The 17,507-nt window shown below is 42.5% G+C and overlaps 1 protein-coding gene across 1 annotated transcript; it reads left to right on the forward strand.

Moving 5' to 3' along the window:
- Positions 1-756: 756 nt before the first annotated feature.
- LOC310854453 (exportin-1-like) lies at positions 757-3,969 on the forward strand (the record flags this gene model as incomplete). The annotated part of the gene is made up of 1 exon (XM_083759112.1): positions 757-3,969. One exon carries the CDS (start codon positions 757-759, stop codon positions 3,967-3,969), a length of 3,213 nt encoding a protein of 1,070 aa, XP_083615238.1.
- Between the last annotated feature and the right edge of the window lie 13,538 nt (positions 3,970-17,507).

Raw genomic sequence — 17,507 nt, forward strand, 5'->3', positions numbered from 1 at the left:
GTCAAACCCATTAGTCGAGAAAAATAAAACGTTTCAAAACCGTGTAATTTATTCAGCTCGGTTATGGGAGGCTTGTGTGCAACGCTGGATATACTGACAAACAAACATATACAGTGCTAAAACCATGATAGACACTGATAATAATAGTAATATGGTACTGACTTTGTGACTGGTAGTGCCTGTAATGCCTGTGGGTGACAATGTTGGGCAACGTTACGGTACCAAAATATAAACGTGCTCAGTGCTGACATCATAGTACTGACATCATTGACTGCTCATTCAGAATAAAAATGCTCATGTAAACACCTCGGTATATTTGCCACATAAACACTTTATTCCTAATGCTCCTGAGAGTTTGGAATACATGCATTATTTTACACTTTTCTGCCCTTAGTAGTAGTAGTAGCATTCTGAACCAGAAATAGGCCATGTTTATTCAGGTTCCATGTAAACTGCTGGGTATGAATATCTGTATGAAATGAATTCATTCTGAATAAATAAATATTGTCCATGTAAACACAGCTAGTGTACATTCTGAAGTGCATAATGGTGGTTGTTACTTTGTTTACCTACCGGCAACCATAAGAGGGGTGCAGGTCACTGTAGGGCAAGGTGACATCATGAGATACAGAGATATAAGCGCTTTCAACAGGCTATGATCCAGTTCCTTGAGAGAGCAGAGCAGCTGCAGGCCCCACTATCTTTATTTCCCCCCCCCCTCTGTGAGATTATTGAAACCTCTACCGGCTAGCAACTATGACAATATTAGCGGACCATGCAGCACAACAGCTGCTAGACTTCAACCAGAAACTGGATATCAACCTGCTGGACAATGTGGTGAACTGCGTTTATCATGGGGTAGTACCACAGCAAAGAATGGCACAAGAGGTGCTGACACACTTGAAAGAGCACCCCGATGCCTGGACGAGAGTGCACTCCATACTGGAGTTCTCCCAGAACATGAACACCAGATACTATGCTCTTCAGATCCTCGAAACCGTTATTAAAACGAGATGGAAGATTCTGCCACGGGACGAATGCGAAGGAATTAAAAACTATGTTGTCAGCCTGATCATCAAGACGTCAAAAGATACAGCCAACGTGGATGAAGAGAAGGTGTACATCGGGAAGCTGAACATGATCCTCGTCCACATCCTGAAGCAGGAGTGGCCCAAGAACTGGCCCACGTTCATCGGCGACATCGTCGGGGCAAGTCGTACCAGTGAGAGCCTCTGTCAAAACAACATGCTGATCCTCAAACTGCTCAGTGAGGAGGTCTTTGACTTCTCAAGTGGCCAGGTGACCCAGGTCAAGGCCAAGCACCTCAAAGAGAGCATGTGCAATGAATTCTCCCAGATATTCGAACTCTGCCAGCATGTAATGGAGAATTCCCAGAATGCAGCTCTTGTCCAGGCTACTCTGGAGACCCTGCAACGGTTTCTTAACTGGATTCCGCTGGGGTACATCTTCGAGACGAAACTCGTCAGCACACTGGTGTACAACTTCTTGAACGTGCCGATGTTCCGCAATATGACACTGAAGTGCCTGACTGAAATTACCAGTGTGAGCATCGGTCAGAATCAGTACGAAGAGGAGATGGTCAATCTCTTCACCCTGACCATGGGTAAGCTGAAGGAGATGCCACTACTGAACACAAATATCCGCCGGGCCTACGCCAGCGGGAAAGACAACATACAAGACTTAATTCAGAACCTCAGTCTATTCCTCTGCACCTTCCTCAAGGAGCATGGTCAAATCATTGAGAAGAGACTCAACCTCCATGAGACTCTGCTGGAGGCTCACCACCTCATGCTGCTAGTGTCAGATGTAGAGGACACAGAGATCTTTAAAATTTGTCTGGAATATTGGAACCACTTGGCAGCTGAGCTTTACAGAGAGAGCCCTTTACCCAATTCCACCACTCCTCTGCTTTCCGGAAACCAGCACTTTGACGTGACCCCCCGCAGACGGCTCTATCAGCCTGTACTGGCCAAAGTGCGCCTGTTGATGGTGAGCCGGATGGCCAAGCCTGAAGAGGTGTTGGTGGTGGAGAATGACCAGGGTGAGGTGGTCCGAGAATTTATGAAGGACACAGACTCCATCAACCTCTACAAAGACATGAGGGAAACGCTGGTGTACTTGACCCACATGGACTGTGCCGCCACAGAGGGCATCATGACTGACAAACTTCACAAACAGGTGGACGGAACAGAATGGTCCTGGAAGAACCTGAACTCACTTTGCTGGGCCATTGGCTCCATCAGTGGGGCCATGCACGAGGAGGACGAGAATCGTTTCCTGGTCACTGTCATCAAGGATCTGCTGGGGCTGTGCGAGCAGAAGAGGGGGAAAGATAACAAGGCTATAATTGCATCAAACATCATGTACATTGTTGGCCAGTACCCACGCTTCCTCAGAGACCACTGGAAGTTCCTCAAAACGGTCGTCAACAAGCTCTTTGAGTTCATGCATGAGACTCACGATGGCGTTCAGGACATGGCATGTGATACCTTCATCAAGATTGCCCAGAAGTGCCGGCGTCATTTCATCCTGGTTCAGGTGGGAGAGGTCATGCCCTTCGTTGACGAGATCCTCAATAACATCACCACCACTATTTGTGACCTTCAACCGCAACAGGTACACACCTTCTACGAGGCGGTAGGTTATATGATCGGTGCCCAGACAGACCAGGCCATACAGAAACGTCTAATAGAGAAATACATGCTGCTACCGAATCAGGCGTGGGACGGCATCATCCAGCAAGCCACCACAGAGGTGGGCATCCTGAAAGACCCAGAGACGGTGAAGCAACTGGGAAGCATCCTGAAGGTCAACGTGAGGGCCTGTAAGGCTCTAGGACACCCCTTTGTCGTGCAGCTGGGCAGGATCTACTTGGACATGCTGAACGTCTACAAATGCCTCAGCGAGAACATCTCCACTACTATCCAGACCAATGGTGAGACGGTGATGAAACAGCCCCTTATCAGGGGTATGAGGACGGTAAAACGAGAGGCGTTGACGCTGATCTCGGGCTGGGTTAGCCGATCGAAGGACCCACAGATGGTCGCGGAGAACTTTGTCCCTCCGTTGTTGGACGCTGTTCTCATCGACTACCAGCGAAATGTACCCGCGGCCCGTGAACCTGAAGTCCTACGCACCATAGCTACCATCATCAACAAGCTGGGAGGACACATCACTGGTGAGATCCCGCAGATCTTTGATGCCATGTTTGAGTGCACACTCAACATGATCAACAACAACTTTGAGGAATACCCAGAGCACAGAACCCATTTCTTCTACCTGCTTCAAGCGGTCAACTCCCACTGCTTCCCCGCGTTCCTGGCCATCCCCCCTGCCCAGTTCAAACTTGTCCTGGACTCCATCATCTGGGCTTTTAAACACACCATGAGGGACGTGGCCGACACCGGCCTGCAGATTCTGTACACACTGCTGCAAAACCTCTCCCAGGAGCAAGCGGCAGCACAGAGCTTCTACCAGACGTACTTCTGTGACGTCCTGCAACACATCTTCTCTGTTGTCACAGACACATCACACACTGCTGGTCTGACCATGCATGCATCCATCCTAGCCTATATGTTCAACCTGGTGGAGGAGGGTAAAATCACCACAGGCCTGAATCCAGCTAATCCAACCACAACCAACAACCAGGGTTTCATCCAGCAATATGTAGCCAACCTGCTCAAGACAGCCTTCCCTCATCTACAGGACGCCCAGGTGAAGGTCTTTGTGATGGGGCTGTTCAGCTTGAATCAGGATATTCCTGCCTTCAAGGGGCACCTCAGGGACTTCCTGGTACAGATCAAGGAGTTTGCCGGCGAGGACACCACAGACTTGTTCCTGGAGGAGCAAGAGATGTCTCTCCGTCAAGCCCAGGAGGAAAAACATAAGATCAAGATGTCTGTTCCCGGCATCCTCAACCCCCACGAGATCCCGGAGATGTGTGACTGAGTTGCAAGCTCAAACTAATTGTACAGTCATACCTTAGTTCAAATGCCCAAAATAAACTACAGTAAATGCAACACAACCCGAGGGGTGAGCCAGCGAGGGAGAGTCTCATGTGGCCCTCTATCTCCATGGTGGCTCTGCCAGGCGAGTCCAACTGGATGTTTGTCAGTCACCCTGTGGTTTACATAATATACATTTCTGTGGTTCTGTTTTTGCTGGCTAATCTTGCAAACCACTTCTAGAGCACACTGTCAGCCTGTCAAGGAAGGTGATTACACTTTTTTTTTTTCTCCACACAGCCATTGTCCCTGGTGGAGATACAGGAAAGCAGCCCGTGCAATAGACTGATGTTTGCACTCGAACACCAAATACGCTATAATATGTCACAGTCTGCTATATTCTATTACATTTATTTACGTTATTTGCATTGTTTCTTTCCATTTATACGTCGGTGGACGTCCTAGCAGAAACAGATGAGAGACCCCTGCTCACTATGAAAGCACCACTCACGTGGCTGAATGGCCACGCCACACATTGAAATAAAAGAAAGTATTACTAGGGGCCGTGGCTGAGAGGGGCACCTGTTTGGTGATGACACTGGAACCACTAGGAGAAGACCAATAGACCAATTGTTGTGCACTCGGCCAGTAGGACACACACACACACACACACACCACATTTACTATTTTCTGAAATATTAACTTTAAGTTCCAGAATGGAAGTCAATATATGGCTTGGATCAGGCTGAAACTGCCCAAGTCAGCATATGGCTTGGATCAGACTGAAAATGCCCAAATTTGGAGATGTCTGATCTGCAAACGCATCTATATTGTCATTAAGTATTTAGACGAAAACCAGATGCAGAAAGAAAGCAAAAGGCTTGCATGACAGAAACACCAGACCTCTGCTGACAGTTAGACAGACAAGCAAGCCATTGCGGAACACAGGGAGCAGCTATAAACACAAGAGGCCACACAGGGACTGTCCAAGGTGTTGGAAGTACAGGGAGAGGAGACCTGCAACATCATCAATATGATGACATTATATCCATGGAGTCACACAATTATTAGACCCTGTTTCATTATTTTTTTCCCCCCCACATGTTTTATAACTTTAATTTTATAAATTTGATATTCGAAGTCAATGGCATTCAAACCTCCGGTTTGGAGTCGCATATAGATTAATGTCATAGATGACTAAGGCCATAGACGGTCACATGAAGAGCGAGATCCATATGGGACCCTGTTTACCTTCTACAGATGTTTTACATGTAAAAGTATCAATACTGCAATATAGAAATACTCTGTTACATGTAAAAGTCCGGAATTCAAAATGTACTTGAATAGAAGTACTAAAGTATTGGCATCAAAATGTACTTAAAGTACCGAAAGTAAAAGTACTCTACAAGTTCACAATGCGTCGCGATGCAACACATCGTGAGCTTGTAGATTGCTATAGCCAGAAATGTGTATAGGACTGAAGTGGCTAATGTATGTTTTGTAATAATAATCAAAACCTAGTATAAATTAAGTAACTAGTAACTAAAGGTTTTCAAATAAATGTAGTGGTACAATATTTGGTAAGTAAAGCACAAATACCTCAAAATTGTACAAAGTACAATACTTAAGTAGGCTAAATCTACTTAGTTTCATTCCACCACTGCTCGGCACAAACGTCATGCGAAGCCCGGCCAGTCAGTCAAGCCGAGGGTCATACACAATCTACCACCCCCCCACCCTCTCCCTCTCTCTCTCTCTCTCTCTCTCTCTCTCTCTCTCTCTCTCTCTCTCTCTCTCTCTCTCTCTCTCTCTCTCTCTCTCTCTCTCTCTCTCTCTGTTTCCAACATCACAGCCATGTAAACACACACACTGTGACACACAGTGTCATTTACATGTAAACATTGCTCTTTGAAAACATTTCAGCGAGAAATAGACGAAGCAGTACCTAAAATGGATTCGATTTGATCAACTCACGTCCTTGTTTTCCAACAGCGCGAACTTATGGAATACTTGTTTTGTTGTGTTTTGGGTCAATTTATTAATTTATGTTAGGTAGCCATGTAATAAGCGGGATAATATCTGGCTAGGTGGTCATTGTAGGGAGAAAATTCAGAGACAGGGAGTTATCCCATACTTATACAACAGGTCGTTTTGAGGAAGCAATCTGATTGGTTGAAACAACTTTCTAGCCGTGCTTCAAACCACATTATTTCAACGCCTAATCAAAAAGACAATTCAGCCGTGCAATGTTGTTGTTTTGTCACTTTTGCTTAATGTTTCATGCACAGTGAATTGCCTCGTTGAAATATGAATAATGCTGCCTTGCATGCCTCTCCTTTCCTTATTCACATCACATGATTATTGTATTCACAATAATCACAGTATTCACAATAATCATAAACCTGCCGGCGAGTTCCTGCAGCTTCGCAGGCGTGCATTAATGACGTGACTGACGTCAAACCACCCCCTCGAGTGTAATGTTGCTTAATTTAAAGCTAACTAGAAATTTGAGGTTTTTCAATAATTGTATGATATTTGCCTCTGAGATGTAGTGGAGATTAGTAGGCTACTATCAATAATTGAAAAATGGATGTAGTTAAGTAAAGCAAAAAGGACAACAAATTTGAGTACAGTACTTGAGTAAATTTGTACTTGGTTTCCTTTCCACCACTAGTGAGAACACCATGAATATAATTGATATTGCAGAGACAGCATGTTGGCTATGCACTTTACTTCTCAAGAGTTTCACTTGTCTTTGTTCTTCAGTAAAACTTCTATCCTAAATCCTTAGTGCCAACCAGGAAGCCTGCTTGCCATTCAAGAAGGAGCATATGAGAGGGTTATGTTCTCTCTCTTTCGCATCGTGATTACAAACTCTTGGGGAATTTTACTCCAACCCCTAAACAAACTCTTGTCCTTGGGATTCTGGGATAGGAGGTAACGCTTGTAGCTTTCTTATATACGTAATATCAGTTGGGGAGCAACAGTTAATAGAACTAATTGATTTAATTGATTATCAAAAACAGTCAATAATTGATTCTTATCGGGGGGGAAATGATTTGGGTGACATTTTATTAAAAAAATAGCAGAAGAAACAAAAAGGTAGGACTCTGAGTGCACACCAATAGTGGGGAGGTGCTGACCACGGGAGACAAACTTGAACAAAGGGGAGGAGAGGTCGCACAGCTCGTAGTCACGATGCAACAAATGTTTTTATTAGATTACCAACATTTCAGCAAGAAAATGCCTTCTTCAGGGTATGATAAATAGCAAACTTGGCTGAGCTTGTAGGTCAACTATTTGCATTGTTTTTGAGCGACACGCTATATGACAAGCTAAGGGCATGTAGGGCTCTTTTTTCGTCCATGCTAAACCCCTTATCCCTAAACTACTTTGCCTTTTTAACTATATCTCAACAGTTGATAGCTGATACAAGCTTGTAGAATACAGGTACTCTAGATTAATTGTCAAACCAAATGTTTGACACATTTTGAAAACATGAATTACTTACTTTGGCACTATTTTCATGCCAATACTTTTGTACTTTTAGTCAATTCAAACCTTTTACTTGTAACATTGTATTCTTTATGTTGTTTTACACAAGTAAAAATGAATTAAAGGGATTGTGACATTAAAAAAAGGTTTTGGAATTGTTCTTGTTTTTTTAGGTTTTCTAATCTCAATTCCACCCAAAAAACATGAACTTTTAACATTCAGTAGATTTTCTGTGATCTGGGGTTTTCTGGCTCAAACAGGTGCTCTGATTTGCCAGCAGTAAGTGACATCACTTACTGCAAATCCCATATATGTCAATGGGATTTGCCAGCAGATGTCACTGTTTCACTGTGTTGCCTGTTTTCATTGTAGCTCAAAAGGCCCAAAAAACCCCAAAGAAAACTTCAGACCACAGAAAATCCACTGAATGTTCAAAGTTCAGGTTTTTTGGGTGTAATTGAGGTCATAAAACCTAAAAGAAAAAATAAAAATAAATGAAAATGAATGTCATAAAACCTTTAAGTACTTCTTATCCATCCACTGCCAGCAGCCAGTCCATTAGACAGCCTTTCTGCCTCTTGGCAAAACCTGCGCTATTTGCTTGTACATGTGTGCCAATGAATCTGATCCCACGGTTGTTTCCTGTAACTTTTTCTATTTTAACAAGGGAGCAAGTGGCGTTGTTTGACAGATCTTTGAGAGTTGACTAATTACCTGTCAGCGCTCCATGATTAATTAAAACCCACTCGCTTCCATCATTTGTTTGTGTCCTACATTACCTTACCTGTGAATACAATAATCAGGTGAATAAGGAAAGGAGAGGCATGCAAGGCAGAATTATTCATAGCAGATTTCAACGAGGCAGTTCACTGTGCATGAAACATTAAGCGAAAGTGACAAAACAACAAAACAATATGAAATAGGAAAATAAGAGTGTAAAATATACAGTGCAGAAGAATAAGTAGATACATTAATACATTAATTAATTTATAGTTTTTTTTTTTAGAGCAAATTACCTGAAACAAACTATAGTTCACTAACTATGGAAGCAGCCATTTAAGGTTTGGGCATTTTATTTTGAAGTTTCGCCTCAAATGTCTGAACGCTCTGAACCAATCAGGCCCCTTTTCCACTGGTTGGTTCCCAGTGGGAACCGGTTCAGTTCTTTTTGGTTTTTAGTCCATGAGCCAGAGCTCCAAAATTGAAACGTGAATTATGAATTGAGTGGGCAAAACCATACCTATATTAGATTGTTTTCACCATTAAACTCACCATTAAAAAAATATGCAAATGAGGCATTATGTAGGAAAATTTGCAAAATAATCAAAAACATGAAAAAGCTACTACTGTGGAAGGGTTATCATGTATTAATTTACTTGTATTGATCCTATAAACCAAAAAGAACTGAACCGGTTCCCATTGGGAACCAACCGGTGGAAAAGGGGTCTCAGAGCGTTGCATTTCTTTGTACTTTTTTTTTTCTTTTCACCTTTTTATGTTTTTATGTTTTTCGGTATGCCATTATTCTGTGTTATTACTGTTGCCTTTAGATGTATGATATGTTCTTGTTGTTCAGTACTTTGTGACCTTGTTCTTGAAAGGTGCTGCCTATACAAATAAAGCTTTATTATTATTATATCCCTTCAGGCTGCACGGACACATGCAGAGTGTTTGTTTACAAAGTGACAGAGAGACGTGCAGCAAAGCTCATGGCTAATTTATAATGTTTTCAGATACATATTTTAGCGTGATGATTAATTTTAAAACGAGTAATACACTGTCTGGATGTCATCTTGAATTAAATAAAAACAGTATTTCAGGGGCACGGTGGCCCTGTAATCAAAACCACCTGTGCTTGGAGGACGATGCACCAGGTGAATTAAATCAAGATTCATTAATATGCATGTGATCCTCGACATGTCATCACGCCGCACGTCTTCGTTCAGAGGAAGTAATTAAAATTATAATGTTATGGACTTTTGATATAAAAATACAAAAAAAATGAAACTTTCCCCATGTTCTCGGCATCCATTGTTATGTATGCCCATATGATGACCACGGATATGGTCTAAAAGTGTGAAAAACATATTTTTCATTTCACTGGGTCTTTAACAATGTTCTTGGATTTCCCTGTGTTTGGAGTTAACCATATTCAGAACCTAAGGAACATACTGTACAGGTAACCCTACAGTAGGCTATATACAGTAGGCCTATGGAATGTACTTGACTAAGAGCAAGATTAGTTTTCTTTCCATTGTCTAAACAGCAAGAGGATATTTTCCATTAACTCTGAGCATTGAAGAGGATCTGTTTGTTTTTGTTTATTTGAATTGAAACTTTGATTTATTTTCAAAACACCAATTTTGCTTTATTTTCCAAAAGGAAAACCCACTTGTACCCCCAGGTCTTAGAATTGAACATTGATTGCATATATATTTTGTCTAGGCGTTTCTTGTTTGATTGAATTGAAGTGAATGGCAATTTGAATACAATTTACGTTGGTTGATGCTTTTGTTGTTTTCATTGAAAACAAACAACCTACTAAACCCACCTCTAGTTTCAATACAAAGACTGTTCCAATACATTTAAGGGTTCCTTTATCTTTTATTGTTTGTTTTCCTTGACACCACCTGACTATACAAAAAAAGGAGAGGTTATGTCCTCAAAGAAGCTACTGAGGAAACAGTTACAACTGAAGTACAAATTCAATACTTTTACTTTACTGGAGTGTTTCCATATCTTGATCTCAGTGATACAATATACCTTTTACTCAAAAAACTATTATTGACAGCTTTTGTTTTTAGTCAATTTGCTGATTTGGATTATTATTAATGATTAGTAATCAATGATATTATATTCATGAATAATAAAGCAATGTGACACGTTGTAAGCCAAACTATGAAGTAAATGGTTAATAATAGTGCAATAACATGATGATAAAGAAAATAAAATTCAAGGTACTTGTAATTCTCGGCTGATACCAACAATAAGCCTATCCGACCTATACTTACTTAGTAGAAAGAAAGTGGTCTTCCCTTGGGAATGCAGGGGTTAACTGTTGATCCTTCCCTGCCGTGTGTAATGAAAGTTAGTCACCTTTGCTGCTTCAGCAGCTGCATTTAGCACTGCATGTCATAGTGATTAACAGTGGCTTTAGCATCCAGACCATTGTGCAAACATATCAAATGGATGCTTTCGTCTTTTGGTTTCAATGAAAAGCTTAAAGGCTTTTGCACACCTACAGGTGCATGTAATAATAATCAAAATCAAAAACAACATTTTACAAATAATTGACTTCAGACGGAACATGACTCTAGACCTTTGTGGAGACAGAGTGCCAAAAGTGATTGTAGAATTACATAAAAATGCGGCAAGAGGAAGGGAAAGTGATTTTGAATTAGGCGATTGTGCGAACGACGACAGACTTCCCCGAAATTGATGAGGGCTCGTCTGCGTTTTGGTGCTCTTGTATCACTGGTACATTGATTTTTCAATTTCCAAAACGTGCACTGGCAGCAATTTGTCCAAAAGACACACTGGGAGACAGCGCCTGAGTGTGCAGTTCGCTGCAGAATGCTCAGTCTTAAGTTCCAGAGTGATCAAATGGGACAGATCATCTTAGAGCAGTGCTTTTTCAACCTTTTTTCATAAAAAAAGGCCCATAATTTATTCTGCATCTGAGCCACGGACCGATGACATTTAGCCTCTCAGACCAAAGAATAAAGAATGTTTTCTTGTCCACAATTCACATTCTGTATTGATGTTGGTACCATTAGGAGAGATAACAGGCAAACATTGATCGAAAATAGCAATTCTTCTACACTCTAATTGTGTAGACTTCTTGTAAATTACATAATGAAGATGTTTAACAACAATTTAACTCTGAGTGAAAAAAAAAAAGGGTTGCAAAATCGTGGGATAAAAAAAAAAAAAAAAAGTTATCAATAATAATGATAACTCTTGAGAGTTAAAGATCTACAATAAGGGTCCATTTGGTTACCAACTCTCCATCATTTAAAGGTATATTCAGTGAGTTCACTCAAAAAACCTTAGGTTTCGTTTTTGGCTGTGGGACCCAGCCTTTCGTCCAATCAGGATAGAGAGTCAAAAACGAAACCTAAGGTTTTTTGACCCCCAGGGAGGAACTCCTTATATGGCCAGCACACTCTATAGTAGGGAGGATTATCACAACAAAACAAAAACATAAGTGATATTTGAATTAAGTGAAATCACTGAATATACCTTTAACTGGGGACCACCTGGAATCCCATCAAGGACCACTGGTGGTCCCCGGACCACGGGTTGACAACCACTGTCTTAGAGTGAAAAAATCACACCTGTGTGAAGTGAGGGGCGCTTAATATATTAAAGTCTAACTCATGTTGATTAGGTGATGTAATGGTGATATAAAAGAAACGATGCAAACACAAACATTAAACGCCATTAACAATAAAGAGACAATATGACGAAAATGACACAATATGACGTACATTTTCCCTTCAATGTCAATGCGTTTACAAAACAAACTTTGAACTATACAGTTGCAACTCAGGTCCATTTTTACCACGTCATTGAACCATTACTCATAACCCAAACTAATCCCCACCTTCCCCCCTCTGCCCCGTATTCCTTTACCTAAGATGTAGGACTCGTCACAGAGCCACTGCATTTGACAGGGTGTCTTACAACACAGTATCAAGCCTGATGTACATGTGGATGCTCACCTGTGTGAGCGACACCTGCGCACAACTATACGTATAAGTATAACTCAAGCTCGAAGTGAAAGGAAGAATTAGGGGGGGGGTAAAACGTGCTTGGAGACTGGCATTTTTTCCTCCTTAAATCCCATGACATTTTATTCTTCCCAGGCCGTGTGCTGTATGTGCGGATGGGAGTGACACAGAGCCAGGGCCAACCAAATAGAACCCCCTCCTCACCGCCCCAAAGCCACTAATCTGTCATTTAATTTCAAGCGGGTGTCTGGGCCATGAGGACGCGCTGCAAGGTCAAGGGCTACTGTACCCAGAGATCCTTGCATTTGGAGGCACAGACTGGGTTCCATCAGCCTTCTGAATCCAGCTTAGGATGAGAACACCGTGTGTGTGTGTGTGCGTGTGTGTGTGTGTATGTGTGTGTGTGTGTGTGTTTGTGTGTGTGTGTGTGTGTGTGCATGCGTGCGTGCATGTGTGCCGTGTGTATGCTTAGGTTACTATACCTGTAAGGGCCACAGCAAGTAGAATTTAAGAAATAGATATTGTGTGAGGACCATTTAACCAAAAGTGAATTATTTTGTGGTTCAAAGATATGTTTATAGAGAGAGAGCGTTTTGAAGCCCAGTCCACACCAATGACTTGCAATGCAACAAGTTGCAACGTGCGACAGCTTGCAACAGAAGCAACCAGTAACAATGGGACAACATAGACCCCTGTGGTTTCTCTCTGCAACATATTTCAATGGTGATATTTCAATGCACTTGTAGATCAGCTATTTTGCCGTTGGCATTCATACGGCATCGGCAACCTAAAATACAGATTTAGTATAGATACGTACAATGTGGTGTGTATGTGTGTGTGTGTGTGCGTGCATGCGTGCGTGCATTAGTGAGGGGCTGTTACGACCCAATATGTCTAGGGGTATTGGGTATACATAACATACTGTATAAACTGGACAGGATACCTCACTCAAAGTTGAAAAAGTCTTTACTGTAAGTTTACAGAGTTAAGGTTTGTTCTTAAATACAAATCATGGCTCAATTACATGATGGAATAGGATAAATATTTGAGTGGAACAGTGCAACTTACAATGGTATGGTTTCCCTCAAAAAGAAAATGGAGAGACAAAACAGTAAATTGACCTAACAAAAACCTAACAACAGCACATGGTAAAACTACAACGTAACCTGTCGTTCCTTCCCGAAGGGAACTAACATAGAACAAAAGGATAAGCAAAGTTTAAACCAACGGAATGAAAGCAAACAGCTAGAGTTTAGGTTATAGCGATGCAAAGAACATGCAAAGAACAGCAGGATGAATGAGTCTTTTTTATAGGCGACGGTTCATGGCCAATGAGCCGTCACATGACCGGTCTGGCCAATGAGGAGGGATCAAGACCTCACACGGTTTCCACCAGTTCTCGCAAGAGATGGCGAGCGAGAAGGGACACACTTCATCTGTACATGAGAAACAGAGACAGTAAACATACTGTAGCAGCAATGCTGGCCGCAATGACACAGTCTTGATATGGTGTATAAACTTAGCTCCACAACATATTAACATAATAACATAAATATTTATATATGGAAATAAGAAGTACATTTAACGAACCATAATCAGAAAAATAACAATAATACATGGCTCGCCGTCACAGGGCTAATAGCTACCTTGCCAGCTATTAAATTCTTCATTGCTGTCGGACAGAAACCTCTTATTTCCATATTCATTTTGTGCTTTTTTTTCCGGAAAATAATTATATTATTACATTATTCTTTTTTTTCATTTGAATTATGGAAAGTAAACAGTTTTGGACATGTGAGGTTTCCACCCAATAGAGACGAGATATGTCAGTCCCGAAACTTTCATTATCCAGAACAAGCGAGATGCTTGGGATGAGCGAGCATTCAGAACACAGAGTCAAAGGAGAACGAGCCTTAAAATAGGAGCGGCGTGACTGGGAACACGTTGGACACGTCAGGGGGAATCGATCTGCATTTAAATGAAACATCTCTATCACACTGAGCATAATTCATGTTTCACTCATTATGTAGAACAGTCCAGTCGGCACATACTGTACATTGAGTAATGGAAAACCACCACGGAAGGGTGAATTTGAGCTGTGTGTGCGTGCGCACGCGCGCGTGTGTGTGTGTGTGTGGGGGGGGGGGGGGGATACCTGTAAGACTGGAATGTCAGAACAGGCAGCTCCATATATGGGGATCTTATAGGGTGGCAGCGGGGTCAGTGTCTTGAGTGTACAGGATTTGATGAGGTCAGATCAACGTATGGAATTAATTGCATGTCACGAGGGCTGGACGAGGTCGCGCTGAAACAACAGAACTTCCTTAATACGGCACATTATAGTTGAGAAGCAGCATGGGGTCAACTTTGACCAGAAGGAACCATAAATACGGGTCTTTGGAATTCCTTAGACCTACCTGTGGACTCATAGACGGGTGTCTAACCTAAGGGGTACCTGTCTAACCTACGGTTTGTCGGACTATTGCCAGCACTTCTGTCTGTCTAATGTCGTGTCGAACTGTTGGAGTAAAAAGACAGTCCGACAGTGTCGGACTATTGTCCCGTCGGCTAAAAGGGTGTCGGAAAAAAGACCGCCTCCCCTCATGGGTTCATAGGGCTCATAGACTATACTGTACTTACTGTAGATTTGACAGAGTCTAATTTATGTGGTTGGCACGCACTGAGGAGGAGCACGCCGTTCTAGTTAAAGGAGATGTCGGGAATAATACACATTTTTCCTACATGTATTGATCCAAAATGACTGCCCATGGGGTCTATTTGCAGAATTTGGCCGGGAGAATCCCTTTTTCTGGGACTCAGCCAAGGAAAGACGCGCTGCGATTGGCCAGTAGCCACTTTGATTGGCAGTTGTGCCGAATGCTCAGCCCAAAACATGATTTACGAGACGTGCGACGACCAAGGCATGGCTGTGTGTGCAATGCCAACACATAGCATGAGCAGCAACATGCTTATGGCCTCTGCTCTGTGCTAGAGGGGGGGCTTCTGGGGGAAACGGGATGACAAATAGACGCATGGCCAGTCATTCGGGATCAATAAGTATAGGTGGAAAAAAGGCTATATGTTATTTTAGTCCGGACTTGTTTGAAAATGACAGTTTTCTGAAAAAGCTATGTCTCTATGTCAGTCGTTCTTCGATTTTTCAAAAATAGCAGACCTACAGGCTCGTAGCGCGCCACTCGGTGGCGCGCTACGAGCTTGTAGATCTGCTATTTTTCAATAGCTAAAGCATAACGTAATGCTGACACCAAAAGGGGTTCCCACCCAAAATGTGTTAAGGCAGGGGTTCTCAACCTGGGGGTCGCCAAATTATTTTGGGGGGGTCCCCAGATTATGATGTGTATGCACCGTCCCAGCAACATATACATATGCATAGTAACTAGCTCTCAATGATGACGTAATAAAGATGTGGATTAAAGTTCAAGCTTCACACTCCAATACAAATGGAACTATTTGGGACTCTGGGAAAATCCCTAATTGATAGTGTAGGCCTAGCAAGCGCACCACAGATCTTATAGGCTGCATGGCTAACAGGGCTTGGGCACTACCCTACCATCTCTCTATATCATTTGATAAAGGCATATTATTAAAAACATGACTTGTACACCCAATGAAAATATAAACTTCACAGAATATATACCACTTCGAATGATAACAATCGGTTGAAGATTATCTGAATACCGCACAAGTTGCTGCACCTTGTCAGTGCGGAGGGCGCTCTCCGTGGTGCTGAAACCTTTTTTTCCTGTTGTATTCCACTATTCCAGGAATTTCCAGAATTGTAACGTGTGAGAGATGGGATCTGTCACGGGGCAGCCCCTGCCCTTAGACAATATCAAGAACCTTGCAAATAGACCACACAGTTAAGTCAACTTGATCAATTGACAAACAGCTGGACTGGAAGTAACAGTTTTATATATACTAGTCCTTACCCGTTGTGAGATATTTGCCCCTCCTTGTGGCCGCCCGGGTGCGTTTGTAATTGACTAATACATTAATTAATAATCATTAATGTGTCAAATCGAAAAAAGGGCTTCGTTACGCCCTCCATATGCATATGGTCAATGCCTGTGTGAAAAGTGGGAGTGATTGGTGCAGGCAGTAAGAAGTTACGGCACTGTTTCTGACAGACACACACACGGACAGACATTCGGTTAATTATAGTATGATTGTACACATGACATCATCATCATCATCATCATACTATCATCATCATCATCATCATCATCATCATCATCATCATCATCATCATACTATAATTCTAACAAGTGTCCGTGTGTGTGTGTGTGTGTGTCTGTCAGAAACAGTGCCGTAACTCCTTACTGCCTGCACCAATCACTCCCACTTTTCACACAGGCATTGACCATATGCATATGGAGGGCGTAACGAAGCCCTTTTTTCGATTTGACACATTAATGATTATTAATTAATTTATTAGTCAATGGGGGGGCAAATATCTCACAACGGGTAAGGACTAGTTTTTAGTAATTAACACAATGGTTGAAAGAGTTTTAAATGTTTATTTGTATGTATTGACACTGAAGTTGCACTGGTATGTCTGTCACCTGTCTCCCCTCTGCAGTACTGGCACTCCTCTCTAGATTGGAGGGTGCCAAGTACTGTAGAGGAGGAGGGGTGTTTGTTCCTGTCTGTATTATGTTTGGTCTTGTTACTTGCGCAAGCAGAGCACGCAAGTACTAGTTTCGCCCGGGACTCGTATGCACCGTCCCAGCCGTCCCGCCAATTTTGATGCGTATGCACCGTCCCAGCAACATATACATAGCAACGACGTAGAGTCTGTGGGGGCCACGGGGCCACAGCCCCCATGAAGACTCCCAGGGCCCCTTTAGGCCCCCATGAAGATTTTCGTGGACATTTTACATTTACATTACATATTTTCTGGGAATTCCGAACATTTTGGACCTCTCCGCCGGCAATATGAGAATCCCATCGTCAAATATTCGGGAAAACAGCGCCTCCCCTGTTGTTCCTCAATTGTTGCGAGGCAACAGTCTGTCTTGAGAGACACCGGCCGTCCAAGAGGTGTTAAAAAGTATTCAAATGCTAATCGGGTTTCTTTTGTAGTTGTTCTTGAGTCGTGACATAGGGCGCGTTCGGAAATACCACACCGGAGCACACTCTCCTATTAGTTTACATTGCACAGTGGGCTCAGTGCGCTATTTCCGAACGCGCCCATAATAACACTGATCAAGAATTCACCAAAGAGACCTAACCCTACACAGACTAGTGAGACTACACACTGACTCGAGGGCCCATATCGTCCAAAATAGGCTGA

This window comes from Protomyctophum parallelum (genome assembly GCF_964188405.1).
Source record: "Protomyctophum parallelum genome assembly, chromosome: 2".
In the NCBI taxonomy this organism is placed as follows: domain Eukaryota; kingdom Metazoa; phylum Chordata; class Actinopteri; order Myctophiformes; family Myctophidae; genus Protomyctophum; species Protomyctophum parallelum.